Source organism: Octopus sinensis, unplaced genomic scaffold (genome assembly GCF_006345805.1).
Source record: "Octopus sinensis unplaced genomic scaffold, ASM634580v1 Contig11491, whole genome shotgun sequence".
NCBI lineage: Eukaryota > Metazoa > Mollusca > Cephalopoda > Octopoda > Octopodidae > Octopus > Octopus sinensis.
The window spans coordinates 34,012-54,923 of NW_021832380.1; the positions used below are offsets into that span (position 1 = coordinate 34,012).

The following is a 20,912-nucleotide window of genomic DNA, read 5'->3' on the forward strand; positions in this document are numbered from 1 at the left end:
ACCAGTCCATCTTATGTCCCGGCAATTCGAAATCGTGAAAATAAATTGCTCTACATCTCCATTAATATATTGATTTTGTCTAGTTCAGAAATTGATGTAATATCCTCAGGCTCGGTACGAGCTCTCTTTGCAATCTGGCTTTCGACGATCCAGGCTGGACTCAGGCATCCCTGCCTGTGCGCTGGGGTGGCCTTGGCTTGAGATCCTATTCCGATCTTGCCCTCCCGGCATTCCTATCCGCGCATCACGCTTCTCGTACTCTCTCAGACATCGTTCTTAGAAACCTCCCCGAACGGAAATTGTCTGAAGTTTACTCTGCAGCCCGTGGTCGGTGGGAGGCTCGGTTTGGTTCGAAGCTGCCCAACTCTCAATCTGTACAGCGCCAATGGGACGAAATCTCTTGTCAGGCAATCTTCGAAGGCCTGCTTCCTGTCTCCAATCAACACCGTGTCGCTTGCCTCCGTGCAGGTCGCTGTGAAAGCAGCGGTGTCTGGTTAAGGCTCTCCCTCTCCCTTCCATCGGGAACCTGTTGGACAAGGAATGCCTAAGAATTGCAATCTCCCTCCGTGTCGGGCTGAAAATCTGCCAGTCGCACACAATGCCGTTGTGGGGGAACTGTTGACGAGTACGGTTTGCATCCCCTCGCTTGCCGGCGGAGTGCCGGTCGTGCCCCCCGTCACAGTGAACTCAACTCAGTCGTACAGAGAGCCCTCGCCTCAGCAGGCATCCCGTCTATCCTTGAACCTGTTGGATTGGATAGAGGGGATGGCAAACGCCCTGACGGCATGTCCACCTTCCCCTACGAGCAGGGGAAATCCCTTATTTGGGATTCTACCTGCTCGGGCACGTTCTCGCTGGGAAATCTCGCGCTGTCCGCCGCCAATCCTGGGCACGCTTCCAGGCAGGCCGAGGAGCGAAAGATTCTCAAGTACGGCCACCTGTCCAACTCGCTGCTCTTTACTCCAATTGCCTTGGAGTCCTCCGGGATCTTCGGTCCCAAGACACTCCGCTTCCTTCGCTCGCTCGGTCGACGGATTTCAAGGACTAGTCCGATCCAAGAGAGTTTTCTTGGCTCCTGGAACGTCTGTCGATTGCTGTGATCCGAGGGAACGTCTTCGCCATTCGCGCGGCTGGTCGGGTGTCTCGTGAGGCCTTTAACTAACTTAGCTATCTGTAATTTTTGTCTTGTTTATTTCTATAAAAAAAAAAAAAAAAAAAAAATTTAGACATTTGTGATACAAATTAAAATTTTTAAAAAGTGAGGAAGGTCCATTTTAAACTTTTTAAAGAGATATTCAAAAATAATTAGTTAATGTTTTATTGAAAAATATTTGATTATCATGTTTTGACAAGGATTTGCATTGATGACAACTGTCATAAATCAGAAAATGAATACTCTAGTTCGACACGTGTGTGCAACTAACCGACCTGATTTTTTCAGGAAAACCGTCTCCCTGTGTTTGTCTACTATATTGATCCTTTCGACCTTCTCTATAGCCTTCCGACCATTTTAAACTATGGATTCGTGATACTTCATCTCAAGATTCGAGAGCTACTATAAAAACCAGTAGATCAATTCTTGAGTTCTTCACGTATGTGCAACCAATCTACCTGATTTTTTGGAAAAACCGTTTCCCGTGATTGTCAACTAATGTCATTTCCCCATTTCCCAGCATTTGAGAGAGTTGTTATATTAGTCAGTCACAATGAGATAAGTATTCCACTCACCTGCCAATTGACCCAGCAGCAAGTAGTCCATCACATGCGTGCAGTAGCCTGCGCTTCCCACATTTGTTCCTTTTAGAGTTGCCGACTCCCATTTACTAATTAACTGGTCTGTTTGGGAGAGTCACATTTGCAGCTTTACTGGCAGACTGTCAAATCTGTCTCCCAAACTGATTATTTTTAATTTTGGCCGCTTTTTAAAAAACACGACAGTTGCCTGGCTGGTTTTAATGTCAAACAATAAGCCAGACAAGTACATATTGAACAAATAAATTATAATTGGCTGACAGCTTTTTCGTCTCCAAAGACAACTCGTCTGTACAAGCTGTTAAGGCGTTCGACCAGAAGGAATGTGATGATGGTGTGAGGAGCCAGCCTGGTAAAGTATGCAGTGAATCCTTTCCAGAGAGAAAGGAACCCCTCATCACGACATACACGCAGCAGAACGTCCTATTCTGAATTAGTTAAGTGCACCATCATCCCCTTATACTCCCCAGACGACATTCCTTGCAATCTCGTCTTGGCCATGTCGATGGGGAGTGAGACAGTAGTCGTGATCAACCCACTGAGAGCACTGGCAACCAACTGGCATAAGAGAGAGTCCGACCGCAATGCCTCTACAATAAATGTCCGTTTACTCACCCTTGTCAAAACTGGCCAACACTTCCTTTATTTGTGAATAGGAAGTGAGTTGGGAGGCATTCACAATGACTGCTCTGATAACTGTCGGGAGACTCCCCTGGTATAGATAGACACTCATACTCTCCACAGAGTAGCAATTCCTTCTTCTCTGATGATCCTCGACAGAGCATCGCCCACATGCTTGTAATTCCGTCTTTTTTCCATGACAAGTCTCCCGTCGGTGGCCATCCTAATGAGGGACACTTCTGCCGGAGTCCCGGCCAACGCCCCCGTACCCCCCGAAAGCATGGCCATCCCCAACTTGGACAGAAACCCAGGACTGTCCCCACAGTGACTACAATCAACCAAACACTCCAACTTGCGACGGAACTGGTCGAACAAATAAGTATACAGTCCCAATCGCACTGTGGTGTAGGAAGCTTGGCGGAGTACTCCGGCAGACAGACTGAAATAACATCCCGAATAGTACCCTGAGTATAATGCAGTAACTCCTTCTGTTTTCGATATAATTCGGAGAGCTTGGAAAGTGGAGGAGAACTCTTTTTGCTTAGTACCCGAACCTGCTTATTGATTTGTAGATACCGCTCATTTGGATTCTATTCTTGAGGACGTCCATTGGCTGGACGACCACTGTGGCCAATACTCTTAATGGGAATGAATACTCAGGGATACCCTGCCGTCCCTCCTAACATGAATCTGACATATCCCGGCGTTGTCTTGCTTTCCTGCATTTGCGGTAATTCTCTATTTATTATCTATAATTACAATTGATTTAATATCATTTTATATTAAACATAAAATGGCAGTCAACACATATACAGTGTGGGGAGGTGTTTCCAATGGGGGAGGTGACTGTCCTGTCAATACTTCTACGACTGTCCCACTGATATTCCCTTTCTATTTCCGATTTATTCTAATATTTTGTATATTATTTTTAATAACAAGTAAGTTTATAATTTGAGTAAATTAATAGACCGCAACAATTGATTTATTATAGGCAGCTTATGAGTGAGACGGAACAACAACCCAAGTTGTATGACACCGAACACACCAAAACTCGCACTTTCTTCGTGGAAATTTGCATTCTTGTAACTGTCCTCATCCATTTAGATATTCTCAATCATCGTCCTCATCTCATCCTCCATCAACTATGGATTTAGTCTGAATGGAGGAGGATTCGTCCAGTTTTGTGGAGTGTTGTCCCTGGTGTACAGCATTCTGCACTTTGTGTCCTACTTCTTCAAACTGAACACAAAAGTGGAGTCCTCCCGACTGAGCTTTATTGAAATGGTCACTAATGCCGGCCTGACAATACTCTACCTGATAGGCCTCATTATTTCGGCTGTCAATTCCAATCTGGTCTACAACGGAGTTGGGCCAGGAGCAATCATCGCCACCACAGTATCCCATCGGCTCACTTAAACAGGTTTTTTGTGCGGTGGGGACTGTCCTCTTCGGGTATTTGGCCTTTACATTCTACGTGGTTGTATACCAAAAGTGATCTCCCTTCTCCGTCCCTTTACTCTTAATTTGGTTATTAAATTTTGGAATTCCATATTTCCCCATTAGATGTTAAGTTTTTTAGAGAATTTTTGCCCAGAACATATTTGTCCACAATTCTGCAAATTTCATTTTTAATGTGGGGTCAAATCGAAGTTGGCTAAGTTTTAGAGGATGATTCTGAAAATAAATTTCTAATCCAATCATATATTTCGATTAAGAGATGGGAAATAATGATTAATGCTCTTTTCTAATTCTTTAGATAAGATAAAATTAATCTCATTAACTAGCTCAAATATAATCATTTTTGTATGTAATACCTAGTATGGTTAACATTTCTAAATCTTCAAGTTTAACATGATTCTTCCAAATATTTATTTTTTTAAATTCCAAAGACTTTGAGGTCAACATATTTTTGTAAGATCTTGCAGCACCTAAACCAGATCTCTTGGCACCAAAAATGCCGCGGCATCCCGGTTGGGAACCGCTGCTGTAGGAAGTCTTGGTCTATTATACAATTCAGCGTGCCTCCCAACTTATCTGTAATACAATTAAAAGTACTTCTCAACTCATAAATAATTGAATTTCATAAAAAACTAATTGCTAAGTCAAAAGCCTTCGAAATGAACAGAGGATGCAACTCCATGCACCTTCTTCCTCCTCTTCTCTGGCACTGTAGATCTCCGAGAAGGTGCAGTCCAGCGCCTCTCGCTGACTAAACATCAGGAAAGGGCTGGATCGGCAAGCATCAAACGAGACATTCTCCAGAGTTCTCTTAAGAACAGTTGACTGTATATAAGCCTATAGAGACTTATCAGCTGTCTTAAGTACCGCTTGTGGTAGTGACCAGTCCATCCCATGTCATCACACACGGAATGATGAAAGTATCCACCTTAATGCACACCTTCGAGTTTTCACACACCGATTGAACTCGATGGGTTCGCAACTTTCTGGACCGCTTCAATCCATACTTATTGCAGAGCAGAAGATGGAGGGACCTCACCATCTAGTAATGCCTTCATGTGTAATCATAGTACATCATACTCCCACACTTCGTAGCTAAATGGTCAATTATTTCATTTGAAATGTTTGAATTTTCATACTGTTATAGAACAATGAAAAACTTGGAATCACTTGCACGACACAATCAAATACACTATTAATCTCAGGTGACTTAAAGTAGAAATCTCCTATTATTTTAAACACCAATTGCATAAGCATATATGAATACCCATATTTCACAATGAAGGCTCATTGTCAACTAATAACTGATTAAATATCTGCTCGAATAAAGCCCACTATTACACGCTGGAACGTGTTGGATATTGTGCACTAATCGACTGTCAATTGTTCCGGCACGCCTTTAAGAATACATTCTGTTTTAAAGTACGCAATTTTATACAAGTTTAAAAATTATTCACCGCATCCATTGCCAAGTAAAATTCGACTTTTACCAAAGCCCCAATAAAATTAAATGTAAAAATTAAAGAATCGAGAAAGAAATGTTAAAACCGCAAATAGGCTTGATTAAGTAGTAACTGGGGAATATCCGAATCAGTCAAAATATCCCAAGCACTGTCACTCGTATGTCTATACCTTACAGCTGCATCACTCTTGTAATCAGAAAAGAGGCAGGACAACTAAAATACTATCTACTCATATAACCTGGACATTCAATTCCTGAACGGTAGCCACCCTGTTGTACTCCGGATAAAACAGCTGCACTAAATACTCCTCTGAGGGGTCATTCTGCCGAACGGCACTTGCAAACAAGGATGAATATCCATTGGTCAGATCGACTGGCTTAGTAATGGTAACAACAACACTGCATTTGTGGCAGTCACCGTGGAAACACAACTACCAAATAAAGCACATGACAACGTCGAATGACTGAGATATCAACACATTTGACTCCACAAGGCAGCCTAGGTATATCGGTCGGCCAATCCTGTTGTGGATGAATGTACGATAGTCCCTCAAGACAGTCTCCATCCTCTCGTCTGACGTGACGACACTCACAAATATATCATCCCCGGGCTTTAAATTGGCCTGTTTCCTTAACTTTTGAACACGTGACGAAATCTCTCTCGCCATTCCCTGCATTTTACACACCTCCGACAGCGAGCATTTCATAACAACCCCAATCTAACAAATCAAGAAGAAGGACTACATAATTGTCGAAGGCAATTGAATACTCGGGCATGTCACCACTCCCCAACTGATAACTCACGGACATCTCATCCAAAAGTACCCGAATATCTCCGGGCATATCCAAATATCCGCACTCGCATATCTTATCAAAGTCGGCGTCGGAAAGCTCGCTTAATATTCTGGTTATATCCGGCAGACAACTCCGACAACGAGGACCTAATTTTCGATAGTCTGGCTTGACAATTCTCCTTATGTTGAGAGACGTGAAATCTTGAGTGAAGACAATGTCGAAACTGTTGACCTCCTGGTGAATATAATGCATTAGTGGTCTCAATCGTTCTTCCAGTCTTCCCTGCTTGTCGATAATATATGTCTTCTCCACTGGATACTTCAATGGCACGTTCATTCTGGTCCTGATTTGACGAGAAAGATCGAGGATTGTGATCATATCGGATACCACAACCTCCGTGCCAGCGTCAATTAGTGATCCAATTGGACGGGGCAGTAATGTGTGATGGATACTCTCGGGACACTCACCCATCATCATCTTGTTCAGTTCTTGGAATATAAACTCAGTAAAGAATGGAGCAAAGGGGGCAAATAGTCTGATTGTAGTCATGACCACAGTCAGCAGGACAGTCAATGCCACCCGACTGTCTTCCCCCTTTCCCTTTAATCTCCCTCTACTAAGCCGAATATACACATTCGTCAAAATAGTTACATGTTTTAAGAACTTTGGCATCACTTTGTACAGTTTATACTCTACAATAATCAAATCACCTTAAACCTGCCATTTCGGAGTGCACGGACTGTACGAGGGTGTAGGTTGCACTGATTATGTAACGATCCAGAATGTTTTGTAATCTCATCTCCCCCACAACTCGTTCGTAGTTCTCGAAACTCAGTCCAACAACCGAGTAATTATCCCTCAGTATCGAGAAAGAATTATAGAAGGGGATAAAAAAGGTTCTATGGAATTCCAGGACATGTGCTTCTTTAAAGCGGAGGTTCTCTCCGTGGACTGCAGGGGAATTGATGAGGTAACAGCGCAGGGCATCCGATCCATATTTGGAGATGACTTCCAGTGGGTCGGGGTAGTTCTTCTTTCGCTTGGACATTTTCTGTCCATCCCTACAATGACAAAACATCATTACTCGGCCAATATCAATCCGTTGCAAATCAGGTTCTTGAAAGGAGCCTTCCCGTACAGAATTGTTGAGAGGACCATCAGCGTGTAGAACCACCCTCTGGTCTGGTCGATTCCCTCAGCCACAAAATCGGCAGGGAAACATTCCTCAAATGTATTTTTGTTTTCGAATGGGAAATGTGACTGTGCGTAGGGCATACTCCCAGATTCGAACCAACAGTCAAACACTTGCGGGACTCGTCTCAGTTGGCCCTTCCCCTGCTTGGATGGAATTGTTATACAATCGACACTGATTGTTATTCCTGAAAACATACTTTTCCCGATGCATGTCCGACACCCGTATTCCAGAGAGTTCATAAAGCTCATCGACCGAACCAACCACCACCACTTCCTCTCCGTCCTCACTCGTCCACATGGGTATGGGCGTTCCCCAATAACGATCTCGCGAAATGGCCCAATCCCGGGCATTGGCCAACCAATTAGCAAATCGGCCATGCTTCACAAAATCAGGAACCCAATAAGTTTGATCATTCGACTGAAGCAATTGGGGGACTATGGACTCGACGTTGACAAATATGGTGGACACTGCTCTGTACATCAACGGAGTGTCCGACCTTCCATGTACACAATAAAAACCTCCAACAAAAGGGATAACTGTGTTTTAGACTCTGATTTTTGAGAAGTAGGCCACTCTCTTTCAACATGCTGATCACTTTTTTATTAGCGTCCTAATTACATACAGCAATAAAACATCCACCTGGAAATACATCCCCGCCAGTTCGGGCACTTGGGTCGTGAATATGCCCGAATCGTCGATAGGGCAGGCCACATGGAGAGGGGAAATCACTCCGTACTTGGACGCAATCCTAAAGTCATCCTCTCCAAAGAATGGCGCCTGCTGGACGAGCCCAGTGCCAGCATCCTCGGTCACGTACTCGTCACACACAACTCGGAATGCCCCTCTTTGCTCGAACTGCAAATTGACACGAATCACAAACATGTTTGAAATAACTGAATGGTGGGACAAATCTCTTTCCCTCGAGTGTTTTCCCCTCAAAACTATCATAACAACTCCCTCCTCACCGTTCGACGACTTGGCCAGAATCCTTCCCGAACACGTCCTTTATCCTCGATTCCATCAGAATGTACGACTTGCTGGTTTTCCCATCTGGAACACTCAAATAAGGGAAAAACCAATATAACGACAATACACGTGTGTGGGGTGAGCACACACAAGCAGGAGAGATACGACAGTCCACGGAGTCGTAGTCCAAATAAGGAGAAGGGAATCCTCCTCTGCCAAGGGGATCTCGACAAAGACTAGAACATGAGAAGGAAGGAGGACTGGATGGATCGACGACCTCTTTATAATTCTGCCCAGCCTCAAAATTGGAGAGAGGAGTGTGGCAGGCGTTTGAATAGGGCATGACCTTATAACTTTTGTACACAAATCCCTTGTTGAACAATTCTTTGAAGACCCACCAGACGGACTCCATAAACCAGGGGTACATTGTCTTGTAGTCGTTCTTGAAATCAATCCAGCGACCAAGGCGACGGACGATGGCCTCCCACTGAGACGAGTATCTCATCACAATCTTCCTGCACTCGTCGTTGTACTGTTTTATGCCCATTGCGGCCACGTCTGCCGATGACTTTATGCCCAGGGATTTGTCGATTTCGTACTCCACGGGCAGCCCGTGACAGTCCCAGCCGAATCTTCTCTCGACTTGGTGTCCCATCATGTGTGCCCAACGAGGGACCACGTCTTTGATAGTTCCCGCGAGGATATGCCCGTAGTGGGGGAGGCCGGTTGCAAAAGGGGGGCCGTCGAAAAAAGTGAAACTTGAATATTATTTTTTTCTTACCGTGGCATGTCTTTATGGAGTTCGTTTGACTTGTGGAAGGCATTTATGGAGTCCCAGTATTCGAGGATGTCTTCTTCTGACTTGGCAAAATTAAAAACATTATTGTTCGACATTACACGTGACACAGTATTTATGCTTTTGTAATCGGATTAATTTATACACAAATAATTTTTTTAATTCATCAGAAAATTATTATTTTTAAATAAAATTCTTTAAAATGTCATAAAAGTGATTAAACATTTTCAAAATAGGAAGTTTGAATAAATAATAATTTATGTAAAAAAACAATCAACTGTGTTCAAAAAGAATTACATGACTGTCTCCTAGAATAATCAACTGGATTTCCATCCGAACGGGCTGAGGTAGAAAGTTTGAAAAATGCGCTGGGGTCTGGGATCGCTGGAATGTTTGTTCTTGCAGTCGATTTTTCGGTATTTAGCAAAACGAGTTTTCATTTTCAGGCATAATGTCCTGTCTATCCACAAACAGGAAATTATATATCAAGTTTTTTTTCGGAAAAAATTTAAAATAAGGAAGAATCATTTGTGAATAGCTTAATTGTTCTCACTAAGGATAGCAATCAAAATTCTCCATGAAGACATCTACGAGAAACAATTCTTCTCCCGATGTCGTGCATGAAGGCTCACATAAGATATTCACCAACTCCTCAGGTGACTTGGTCATAAGGTGGTGTCCAGGGATAGATTGATATTTGTTGGTTTTGTTGTCTGGGTGGCTAGAGAATTCGACCGCCAAGATTTGACTTTAAGAACGTGTTTGTACAAGTGGCATCCCACACCAATGATCGGTCTTCTCAAAATGGGAAGATTTCTCTTCCGTATGGTCTTTTGCAGTCACCACGGTCGAAGATGGAGGGGAATTTTGCGGTCTGAACCGAGCGAGAGACGACATCATTCAGAGCTGCGTGTCGGGGAAAAGGGCCGACGCTTTGTCGGCATGAGAAAAGAGGGTGCAGTTCCGCCGCAATATTATCAGTACGTGGGGCAAAAAGTCATGGAACGCTTGCATATTTTGATTAAATTTAATAATTCTCCTCGAAAATAATATTAAATACGGTAGTTTAAAAAAGAAATTAGAAATATAAGACATTTTAGATTGATTGTTCAAAAAACTATACTAACTCGAGTTATTTAAACTGCAATAATTAGCGATTTTTTTGTAAAAGTCAATTTATTGAAAGAAAAAAGTTATGGAACGAAATCAAACGAATATTTAGTTGCATTCCTTTTTGCTAGAAGTACTACTTTCAATTTTTTGTGAAGGATAAAGAAGCTTCTGACATTCAAATGAAGTAATATTTTCCCATTCTTCATAGCAAATTGTTTTTAATTCGTGAATGTTTTTCGGTTTCCTTAAACCAACTTCCATTTTTAACATTGTCATAAATGTTCGATTTGATTGAGATCTGGTTATCGACTTGGTCTTTCCAAAAGATTTATTTTCTTCCCTAGTAATCATTTTTGACTTATGTTTTGGGTCGTTGTCATGGTGGAATATCCATTGTTGTGATAAATTTAATTTAGGGACCGAACAAAACAAGCATTCTTCCAGGATTTTGCAATATTTAAGTGAATTTATTATTCCATCTAGTACAAATAATTCACCGACGTCTGTTGATGAACACAGCCCCACAGCATGATACTTCCTCCCACGTGCTTTATGGTGGGTATGATGCATTTTGGGTTATACGCCTGATTGGATTTACGCCAAATTGAGAGCGTTTATTTCAGTCCGAAAAGTTGTATTTTTGATTCATCCGACCATAAAATATTGTTTATGAATTCATTTTCTTTATTTTAAATATATTTGGCATATTTAATTCTTGCAGAAATGTGTATTTTCTTTAATAACGAAACAAGACAGGGCCTTTGTTTATTGATGCCTTCAGTGCGTTGTGTAGAAGAAATTGTACTAAGGGAAGCTAATCCTCATGCATTCTTTAAATCATAAGCCAATTTTTCTCGAGTAATTCTTAGCTTTTTACCGACTATTCTTTTCGTTAATGAGCAAGAACGTTGAGTTATTTTTTAGAGTACCTGATCTTGGTCGATTAATGACAGTTCCGTCTTGTTTCCATCGGGTAATAATATTACAAACAGTATTTATTCGTATTATCAGCAATTTGGAAATCTCTCAATCACTTTTACCTCTTTGGTAGGCCGTTACAACTCGTTATTTTAGGTCCCAAGAATGCTCTTTCTCGTCACCATGATAATTTCAATAGAGTGAAAAATGAAAGTATATTTATACTAATAAGAATCTATTAATCAGTTTTATTGAAATTACGGCTAATCATTCATTTCAAAGAAAAAAGAAGCTACGAAAATATAATCATTCATATTTTATTGCAGAAAAAAATCCATATTTCTTTGATAGTCCCATCACTTTTTCCACATAAAATTTGACATTTTTCAATTAAAGTGCAATTTCAATGACTTTTATTTGAAATTCGTGAAAATAATTAATTAAAAATAGGTTAAAAAGAATACACGATTTCATTATAAAAGTTATTAAAGCTGTCAAAAATACTAATCATTATAAACTTTATCAAATTAAAAAAAAGATAGGGGTTCCATGACTTATTTGCCTCATTGTAAGTATTTGTTCGAACCGAGCCGACAAATGACTACATACTTGAGAGAGTTGTCTTTAAGATCCAGTAGATGCAGTCGGAAATGCGTTCAGCACACCACTGTACTAGTCTGCAGCGGAAACGAGCCAGCCAAAGACTCTATCGCCCAGATTACGTTGGAAGCGGAAGGCTTAAGTTATTCCATTATTATTATTTAAAGACCAAACACGGGCAAAGCCAGTTAATTATAGTTATTCCCGTGATCGCCGATCCAAACGAGGGAGATCCTTTTGAAAGGTTCAAGCCTTCCCGCAAGATCGGCCTGAGACGACGATGTCCCAGGGTCTGAGAAGCTAAGAGTCCTTTTTCGGTAGGCATTAAGTGCCTCCTGAGCGTTGCCATATCCGGAGGAATTTCCAACTGACATGGTGGACCCCGTAACGCCACGCTAAGTCCGGAAGGTAAGAGATCCCCATTTCCAACTGTGTCGTGCCAGAAGTACTCGTTGCCTCACGGGCAGGGGAACGATAACGAGAATTTGCCCCAGGATGAAAACTGGCCTCCTTCGGAATCGAACTCACGACCGTCCAAATCCATTATCCATAGCTTAGTCTTCAGCCAAGGGGGCTAAAAAAATTCCGTGGAAAAAGGAGAAGCCGGTATTTCGGAAAAGAAATCCTGGTGGAAAGTGGCCTCGGCAACCGGATGAGGGAACATATTCATCGCGTAAATTTGAAGGCCGCTTTTTTCGTGATTTTAAGACACATGAGATTGAAGAAACAATTGCAAGAAACGTAGCAAATTCCGTTCTTCCTGTGCAAGAACTGGAAGATGGAAAGCATTGTAAACTGCAGCCTCGTGGGGGAAGAAAGAAAAGTGTTTATGGTAGGAACATAGGAGTTACATTGATAAATGGCAGAGAGGCAGAATACTACGAACGCTGAAAAAGATAAAAGCAACAATAACAACGCGCAACAACGCATCATAAAATAGAAAGTTCATGTGCGTAAATGATTCAACGAACCAGGAACTTTATGTGACGACTATTCCGTCACTGGGCTTCCGTAGATGTTCTCGTTTTTAAAGTTATCTAGAGTATATTTAAATATTTAGTTTGTTGAGTTGTTCCCTCATGTCGTATACGAACACATTAAGTTCGTTTTATCGTTGAAATTGCAAAATTTCCAAGACTATTGAGGTGATATTTGAATGAGTGATTTTTTGCTGTTTTTGTTACAAATCTCAGGAGGTGATATAATTTTAATTGAGCGTTCATCACTGTTTTAAATTTACACTGAGGCAATAAATAAAGAATAGCGATTCAAATCAGTAGATCACCTTTCTTTATAAAAGCTATTTTTAGAGAAGATTAATAATTTCCGAGACCTGAATAATCAGTTCTCAGTTTAAACTTTTATAAAAGACAATAGCAAATAAAAATTATTTTAAAGACTATTTATTGAAAATTCCCATAACCTAATTTTCCAGATTTTGCGTACTAAAGTTTCTATTCGACCTCAAGAAACTCATGAATTGCGGAAAGCATCATTCGACAGATGCTAAGAATTGCTGATAGTTTTAAAGAGACGAATAATCTCTAGGAAATATTTTTGCATTCCATAGTGAAATAATAATTTGTTGAAATAATGGAAAAAAGTAAAGATAAAAAAATTAACTCTACAATTTATTTTTTTAATTTCAGGCACCTCCAAACAATTTCAGGCACCCCCAATCAGGAAGCACTGCTCTAATGGGTCCCACTACCATGTATGTCATAATACAGAAATGTCAAATCCTGTTTAATCTGTATTGAATAACCTTTTGACTGACCTAACGCTGTATAAGAATTTTTATTTTTGAAAGTACAATATTTTTTTCCATTTGATCGTAGCACTTTCCTAGGCAATTTAATTTGATCCAGATCTGGTTCTTCCTGCTTTCCTATCCCCTCACTCTGCTTTAAGTATTCTCACGAACATCGTTGTAAGAAACCTTACCGAACGACAATTATTCTGTTGCTTGTGGTCAGTGGGTTTCTCAGTTTGGCTCGAGGCTGCCCGATTCATTCAGCGTCAGTGAGACGAGTCTCTTGTCAGTCAATATACGATCTTCTGTCTCCAATCAACACTCAAAGACTATGCCTTCCATCGGGATCTGGTGGACAAGAATTCTTTAAGTATCGCAATTTTCCTCCGTGTCGGGCTGAAAAAATATTTGTGAAAATATCCCACAGAATTTTAATTACACCTAATGGAATGCTTTTATTTGTAAATTATGTGAGTTACATTACATTTTATAAATTGAGTAATCGAGCAATTATCAACTTATTCGAAATTTTTGGGCCTCAACTTCCTTCGGAGTTATATAGTAGAAATTTTAGCTCAACGTTAGATATACAAAATAATTAATTTAATTTCAAATAAGAAAGGTAGTTTGAATAATTTAATTGTTAAAGTTTTTTGACTGTGGATCAAACTGATGTTAGGAGAAAAGTTATTTTCTAATATTAATTTCACATAATTTTTGTTTTTGTTAGGAGTTCAAATTTGAACTTTGGCAAATCCGCAAAGATTTTACCTAATAGATTGTATAATAATTGATTTCTCAACGAATTCTTTTATCATCAGTCAAATTATTGATATCTTTAAGCTCGCACGTATCTTTAACCACTTGGGATATTTGGTATATAGTTGAATCGATTTGATCATACGATTGGGATATTTTCGATTATTTGGTGCCTCTGGAAATAATTAAATCTCCTTCACTGAGACAGGGATACATCTGAAAAGTATATGGACGAATGTTGTTCACTGGTGATGCCCAAACTAACTATTCATGCTCCTCGACCATTCTTCTAAGGGTTGATTAGTCATCAGCGTCCATAGGGACATCTCCGCAAAGGATTGACTGTATTATGTCTTTATACGACAAGTTCAATGGACTGTTACTGATGACATCATTTCTCTATTTTAGAGACAGAAAAAGGTGCCCAATGGCTATTTAAAGTTGATAGATTTGATAAATTCTGCGTTATTGTGATTTTTAATTCGAAAATGTTTATTTTCAACCTAAAAACGTGATTTACGAGGAGAAAGAAAAGTTTTTTGGTGAGGTGGTGAAGGTCCCTCTTTTGCACAAATGTCTTTCTCACGCTTGTTATCCCAAGACTCAATCTCGTGTACCAAAAACTTCAAGAGATCTGGAACAACACAAGCTGACCATCTGTTCCCCGAAACGTAAGAAAATAAAAGAACATGGAAACTCTAAAATAGCACACTCCAAACGACATTTCACTACGGCCTGGGGCTTGTATAATCCCGGATGTGGCCCTGTTGGAGATTAATGGTATGAGCAAGAATATACCCCTCGGTTGAAAGGACTATTTTTTAATTAAACAGATTTTTGTATTTTTTTGATTTATTATGTTAATGTGGGAGGAAAGTTATAAATTATTATATTAATGTCACTTGATGAGGTTCTTGTAGTCAAAGGAATTTTAAATGACTTCCCTGACTCCAGTCGAGTATATTTTTAGTAATAAAAGTAGATCAAAAACTGTTTAAATAAACTCAAAAATATGAAAAACATTAACTTTTCTACAATCGCAGTCTCAGGCATAGGAAGGACGGTCGCTCTCTTCCGAAACCACCCCGGCTCGGTGGGCTTTATGGCCCGTGCTCTCATCAAGACTGGAAGACCTTAATCCTGGCAACTGTCCCCAACGTTGATCTGATCAACAAAAATGATGGTCTCCCTGTGCCCACCGACAAGCCCAAATTCCTCAACAAAATATATTTCCAACGAATTAAACGCCGCAGAGAACGAAAACTACAACAAGCCCGCCAACTTATCTCCGCACGTGCTATTCCCGATATGACTGAGCCTTCTCCCCAAAATGCATTTCCCGCCAAAAAACAGCCAATTCCCGCCAAGGAAGTCGTGGTTTCAGACACCGTCGCCCGTGCTATTCCCGAGATGACTGAGCCTTCACCCAAAAATACATTTCCCGCCAAAAGACAGCCAGCACAGGAAGGAATGGTTTCAAATAGTGTCGAAAAACGGCGACGGTACGAGGGAGGTTTCAGTAGTGGCGGGAAATTGTCCTTCGAGGATGCAATGAGGACGTGTAGTGAGGCCAAGACTCGGATCCCTCGGAAGGCAGTAAATAAGGTGGTTGAGTGACTGGGAGTGTAGATCGTGGACTCGATTTTGGATAGGCCTTCGAGGACAAGCCAAGTCCAAGATTTGTCATTTTCAAAAAAAACATCAAAAACGAGGGTTTTTTCAGGACAAAAAAGAGTGAATAAGGGTAAGGAATTAAATAATGTGGACAGACGTGTCATCCTTAAAGTCCCTGTGTCTGGAACATTTGTTAGGGAATATCAACAGTATTCGTATTGTCGGTGTTGTAGAGATTGAACATGTCGGATTGGTCCCCCTGCAGTTGTTCTGGCCCGTTTTGGAAAAGTGCACTCCCGAGCAGTTGGCGAGGATTGAGTATTATAATCCTGTTGTGTGTTTTGGTGACTTGTAGATGTTTGTGAGTCACACACAGTCATTGTGGAGAGATCATTGTGCCAGAATTAATACTCGATCCAGTCGCGGAAAGAAGGAGGACCAGAATTGGCGAGAATATTATGTGGTTAGTAATTTGTTTTATGGGAAAGCAATGTAAGAAGGAGAATGAGAGGATGTTGGCCAGGTTTTCAAAGTCTATGAGTGCCTCTTGTTGTGAGGGGACAAAGAATGTTGGAGTGTTGTCGCGTGTTGTGAGGAATGTGTCAATACAGTCATCCCCCATTAAACAGCGGGGTGATGGGTGGAAGCGTATTGGCCGTCTATATAAAAAATTATGATTATATGTATTCAAATGTATTAAATTTATTTGATTGTATACAAATTGCTCAATCTTTGTGGTGTTGCTGATTACGTCAAAAGGTTGTAGGCACATCTGAGGTGATTATTAAGGGGGTTATTCTCTAAATTTAATAAATGACCATCAACCTGAGGAGAGCATTTACTTTCAAGATTAAATAACTATAAAGTTTACTTCATCTTGTTCCATTTGTCCGTTCCTGGGTTGTCTTTACATTTTTCTTAGATTAAAAAAGCATTGGAAAATGAAAGTAAAATACACATCGTAGATTTTTTTGTCATATATTTTATTACATGAAAGAACTATTTCTAATTTAAATTAGTCGCCGTACGGATGGACAGGCAATCCCCACGTAATATCGCGATTCGTTGAAAAAGCCATTCAAGGTTACACATGTCACCGATTTTGAACGGACCAGTTTTACATAAACTTTTTATTATGACTTAATCATGTAAATTCTATTTTAAATTATTTAATTAAGAATCCAAATCGTCAGTGATTTTTTTTCTTTGCTTGGAAGAAGAGTTTTCCACAACTTCCCTTAATTTTCCATTTCTGCTTCAAAGTAATTGTTTAGTTGCGTGTCTTTGCGACATGCTACCTCCGCAAGTTGATTGGCAGCAGAGGCGTACTCTTCATTGTCTACTTTCACTCCGTGTCTGTTCAATAAGCATACTCTCCAGCGTCCTCTTCAGCACAACCGACTGGTTATGTTCCTACTTTAATGGATAACTTATCCTTATGAATTTTAAAGAATTTTGACGCAACTCCATCCCATTTCGAGACAATTGGAATAATATTTACTTTCGCTTTAAAGAGGATCGATAGTTTGTCTGCAAAGAGGTCGTATTTGTGAAATTTATCCACTTGAACTTTCTTTAAACGATTTTTGAGGTAATGTCCACTTTGATTACTAAATTTATTTCTTTTTTCGTAATCAAAAATGTCATGTTTATTGAACCGGACTTTCGTTTCAGTCATAATTAACGTGTCAACTCTGATTTCTACATTTTGGGTCGATATTATCGACAGAACCAAATGTCCTTTCAATTTCCTGTTTTGTTTAATTCCATACTTCGACATAAGTGAAGATGGATACACTTAACAACTTCATTATGTCTTCGAGAAATCACTGTTTAGAATCCTACCGCATCGCGTGGCTATATGGTCAACAGTCTGCTTGCTTTTTACCATGATCCTTTTTATGCAAAGAACAAATTCCTATCTTGCAAAAGACAGTACAATGCTTTGCCCCGTGGACCATTGTTCCATTTTTAGATTCATTGCAAATAAGTAGATACGTCGATATTTGACTCCTCACATTTACATTATTGAGTGTATTGATTTACAGCTGATTTTTTGTATTAATTAATTAAACTTATCCTTCTGGTCGCTACACTCTCTATTCGCAAAGTGATTCAGGTAGGCAAGCCAGCCTCTTTCCCTTCGAGGTACTGACAGGCAGGGGCGATGTTAAAGACATACTAATTTGGTGATAAATATCGTTTATTATTTTGTCCAGTTCAAGCGTTCTTTCGCACAATTCAACTCTGTTTTTATAAGAAACAATCATGCTCTAAGGGTCTTCTTTATAGTGAGCGATTAAATGTATGCGTACGTTCTCTCACTGATGTTAAGCGAATGTACATATAACAACCAGCCCATCCCATGTTAATACAATGGGTACTATCTTCAGTTTCGCATAATACAGTACCGCTCAAATGTTTCGGACCACCCTATTTTTCTCAATTTCCAAGTCAATCCTAAATTATTTTTATACGGTTCTTTAGAGAAACTTATTAGATAAGCTTAAATACATTTATTCTATTCTAAAATTTTCTTTAAATATTTTTGTTTGGCGCCAATTGAATATAATTGATTTTTGACTCGATCATATGTTCCGGACCAGTTGCAATCATATGTTTCGAACCAGTTAAATCTCTTTAAATTTAAATAATTTTTGATTCAATTAAAAACAAAAGACTAATAAATAACAAATGCCGCGTGTTTCACTGGTTGATCGGGTCGCTATCATCACTTTTTTTAAAGATGGAGCTTCACAAAGAGAAATTGCCGAAAAATTAAAAATATCCAAAACTGCTGTTCAAAGAACAATTTCCAGATATTCATCCGTTGTACTATATTCCGACAGACCCAAATCTGGTCGACCGAGATTGTTATCCCCAAGATCTGAACGCAAATTAGTGAGAATTTCGAAAGCAGACCCCACAAAAACGGCAAATCAAATTAAATTTGATATGAAATTAAATTCTATTGTAAGCACAAATACAATTAAAAGATGCCTACAAAGAAATAATTTGAATGGGCGAAAGCAATGCCCAAAACCAAGTCTTTCCATATGCCATAAAAAGGCTAGAAAAAATTGGTGCATTGAGAAATTAACTTGGAGCCAAAATGATTGGGGTAAAATTATTTTTAGTGATGAATGCAAAATAAATTTGCATTCAAACACAAAAAATTATGTTAGAAGGCCACCAAACTCTAGATTTGACTCAAAATATTGTTTAAAAACACGAAAATTTTCTCCTAGCATTATGGTCTGGGGAGCTATTGCTGCAAATGGATGGAGAAACATTGTCTTATGCATTAAAAATGTTGATTCCGCAGAGTATCAGAGAATTATAAATGTTGGACTCGAAAATTTTTATGATGAGACCATGTATCTCCAGCAAGACGGCGCTCCTTCCCATCGGTCCATGTCGACAATGAATTTTTTTCAAAGGAAACAAATAAAAATCTTAGAAACTTGGCCGAGCCAGTCACCCGAACTGAATATTATTGAAAATATGTGGTCGGTACTAAAACAAAAACTTTATGATCTGGAACCAAAAGATCTTCCAGAGCTCTGGAATTTGACCAAAAAAATTTGGTACGAGATTGATAATTCGTACATTGAAAAATTATACAATTCACTTCCAGAGCGAATAAATGCTGTTATAACGAACAACGGAGGAAATATTAATTATTAACTTTTTATAAGTTTAATAAATTTTCGGTTTTTTTTAAACTGGTCCGGAACATATGATCGAGTATAAAATCGATAATTTTAAAATTGCGCCAAACATGAATATCTGTCCAAGTTTTTAAAATAGAATAAATGTGTTTAAGCTTATCTAATAAGTTTCTCTAAAGAACCGTATAAAAATAATTTAGGATTGACTTGGAAATTGAGAAAAATAGGGTGGTCCGAAACATTTGAGCGGTACTGTAGATTAATTGTAACGAACTGCTGTTTGGGTGTAATAGTTGTATTGGCAAGTGATTTTAGATCCTGCCAATTATTTCTGATAAATTACCGTTTAGATTTAAGCTGCAATTTTCTTTAAAAATGAGTTTTGCAATGACAATAAACAAGTCTCAGGGACAGTCATTAAAGGTTTCTAAGAGAGCAAATGGTCTTCAGCTGTATGTGGGATGCTCAAGGGTAGGCAGAAGAGAAAATTTATTCATATATTGCCGTGGAAGGACGAACGACAAACATTTTTTATCAGCAGGCGTTAGAATAAGTTTACATCAAACCGGGTCGTTTTATATATTTATATAAACTTGAATTTTGCTTGGCGCCGATTCTGTATTCGGATTCAAAGAGGTTTCTTTGTCAAATGATATACAGTGCGACCTCGAATTGGGGAAATTTTTCCCCAATTTTGAGGTTTTCCCCCAAAAAAAGATTTTTCATTAAATTTAGGTCTCGCCTGTTTGATACTTCTCTTAATAATATAACCGAGACGGATAACTACAATTTTTATTTTTTAATAAAAAATCAGTTAATTTTAATCGAGTGTTTTGTTTTTTTCGCATCGAACTCATAATATTTGCTTTGAATCTGAATAGATCAAGTACATTTTCCGGAGTCTCTTGCTTAATAACATTTAGCAGCATTGTGAATGCGCATTCCGCATTGTTTATAACTTGTTGATCATCCAAATGTTCCATAAATTGTTCGCTGCAGTCCTCTTCATCACTACTGTTATCATCTCAGAAACTCTTCAAAATCGCATTTTCCACAATATCGGAATTAATCAGACTTTCTTCGATGTCCTGTTTTTCCCGACAGTCATATTCCAAAGCTTTTTCAAAGCAATGTTGTATTGAAGTGTCTGTAATCTCGTCCCATGCCAATTTCGAACATGAAATAGCATCCAATATTGTGATTCCCTTTATTGCTTCATCTATTTTCCCTGCAGGATTTTTATCATAGATAATTGTTTTCATAATCCAGTTATTGTAATGATTCTTAAATGCCTTTATTATCCCTTGGTCACATGGCTGAATTAAGGAACTTGTATTTTTTGGAAAAAATATTACGTCGACGTTTGAAAGTTTGAGAGAAACAGCATGACAAGTTGCATTATCAATTAACAATGCTATTTTCCTTCTTTTCTCTCTCAT

At 39.3% G+C, this 20,912-nt stretch overlaps 2 protein-coding genes and 2 pseudogenes across 2 annotated transcripts; all 4 read right to left on the bottom strand.

Annotated features, from left to right (window-relative positions):
• Positions 1-1,981: 1,981 nt before the first annotated feature.
• On the bottom strand, positions 1,982-3,006 carry LOC115228956 (annotated as a pseudogene).
• Positions 3,007-5,538: 2,532 nt separating this feature from the next.
• Positions 5,539-6,761, bottom strand: LOC115228957 (isoleucine--tRNA ligase, cytoplasmic-like). Its single transcript, XM_029799404.2, has one exon. The coding sequence runs from the start codon at positions 6,758-6,760 to the stop codon at positions 5,972-5,974; it is 789 nt and encodes a 262-aa protein (XP_029655264.1). The 5' UTR covers position 6,761; the 3' UTR covers positions 5,539-5,971.
• Positions 6,762-8,244: 1,483 nt separating this feature from the next.
• LOC115228958 lies at positions 8,245-9,143 on the bottom strand (annotated as a pseudogene).
• Positions 9,144-20,498: 11,355 nt separating this feature from the next.
• On the bottom strand, positions 20,499-20,912 carry LOC115228960 (tigger transposable element-derived protein 1-like). Its single transcript, XM_029799405.1, has one exon. It carries the CDS (start codon positions 20,910-20,912, stop codon positions 20,499-20,501), a length of 414 nt encoding a protein of 137 aa, XP_029655265.1.

Coding starts and splice junctions, on each gene's coding strand:
- LOC115228957 (XM_029799404.2), bottom strand. CDS start 6,760: ATGCCAAAGTTCTTAAAACATGTAACTATTTTGACGAATGTGTATATT.
- LOC115228960 (XM_029799405.1), bottom strand. CDS start 20,912: ATGAGAGAGAAAAGAAGGAAAATAGCATTGTTAATTGATAATGCAACT.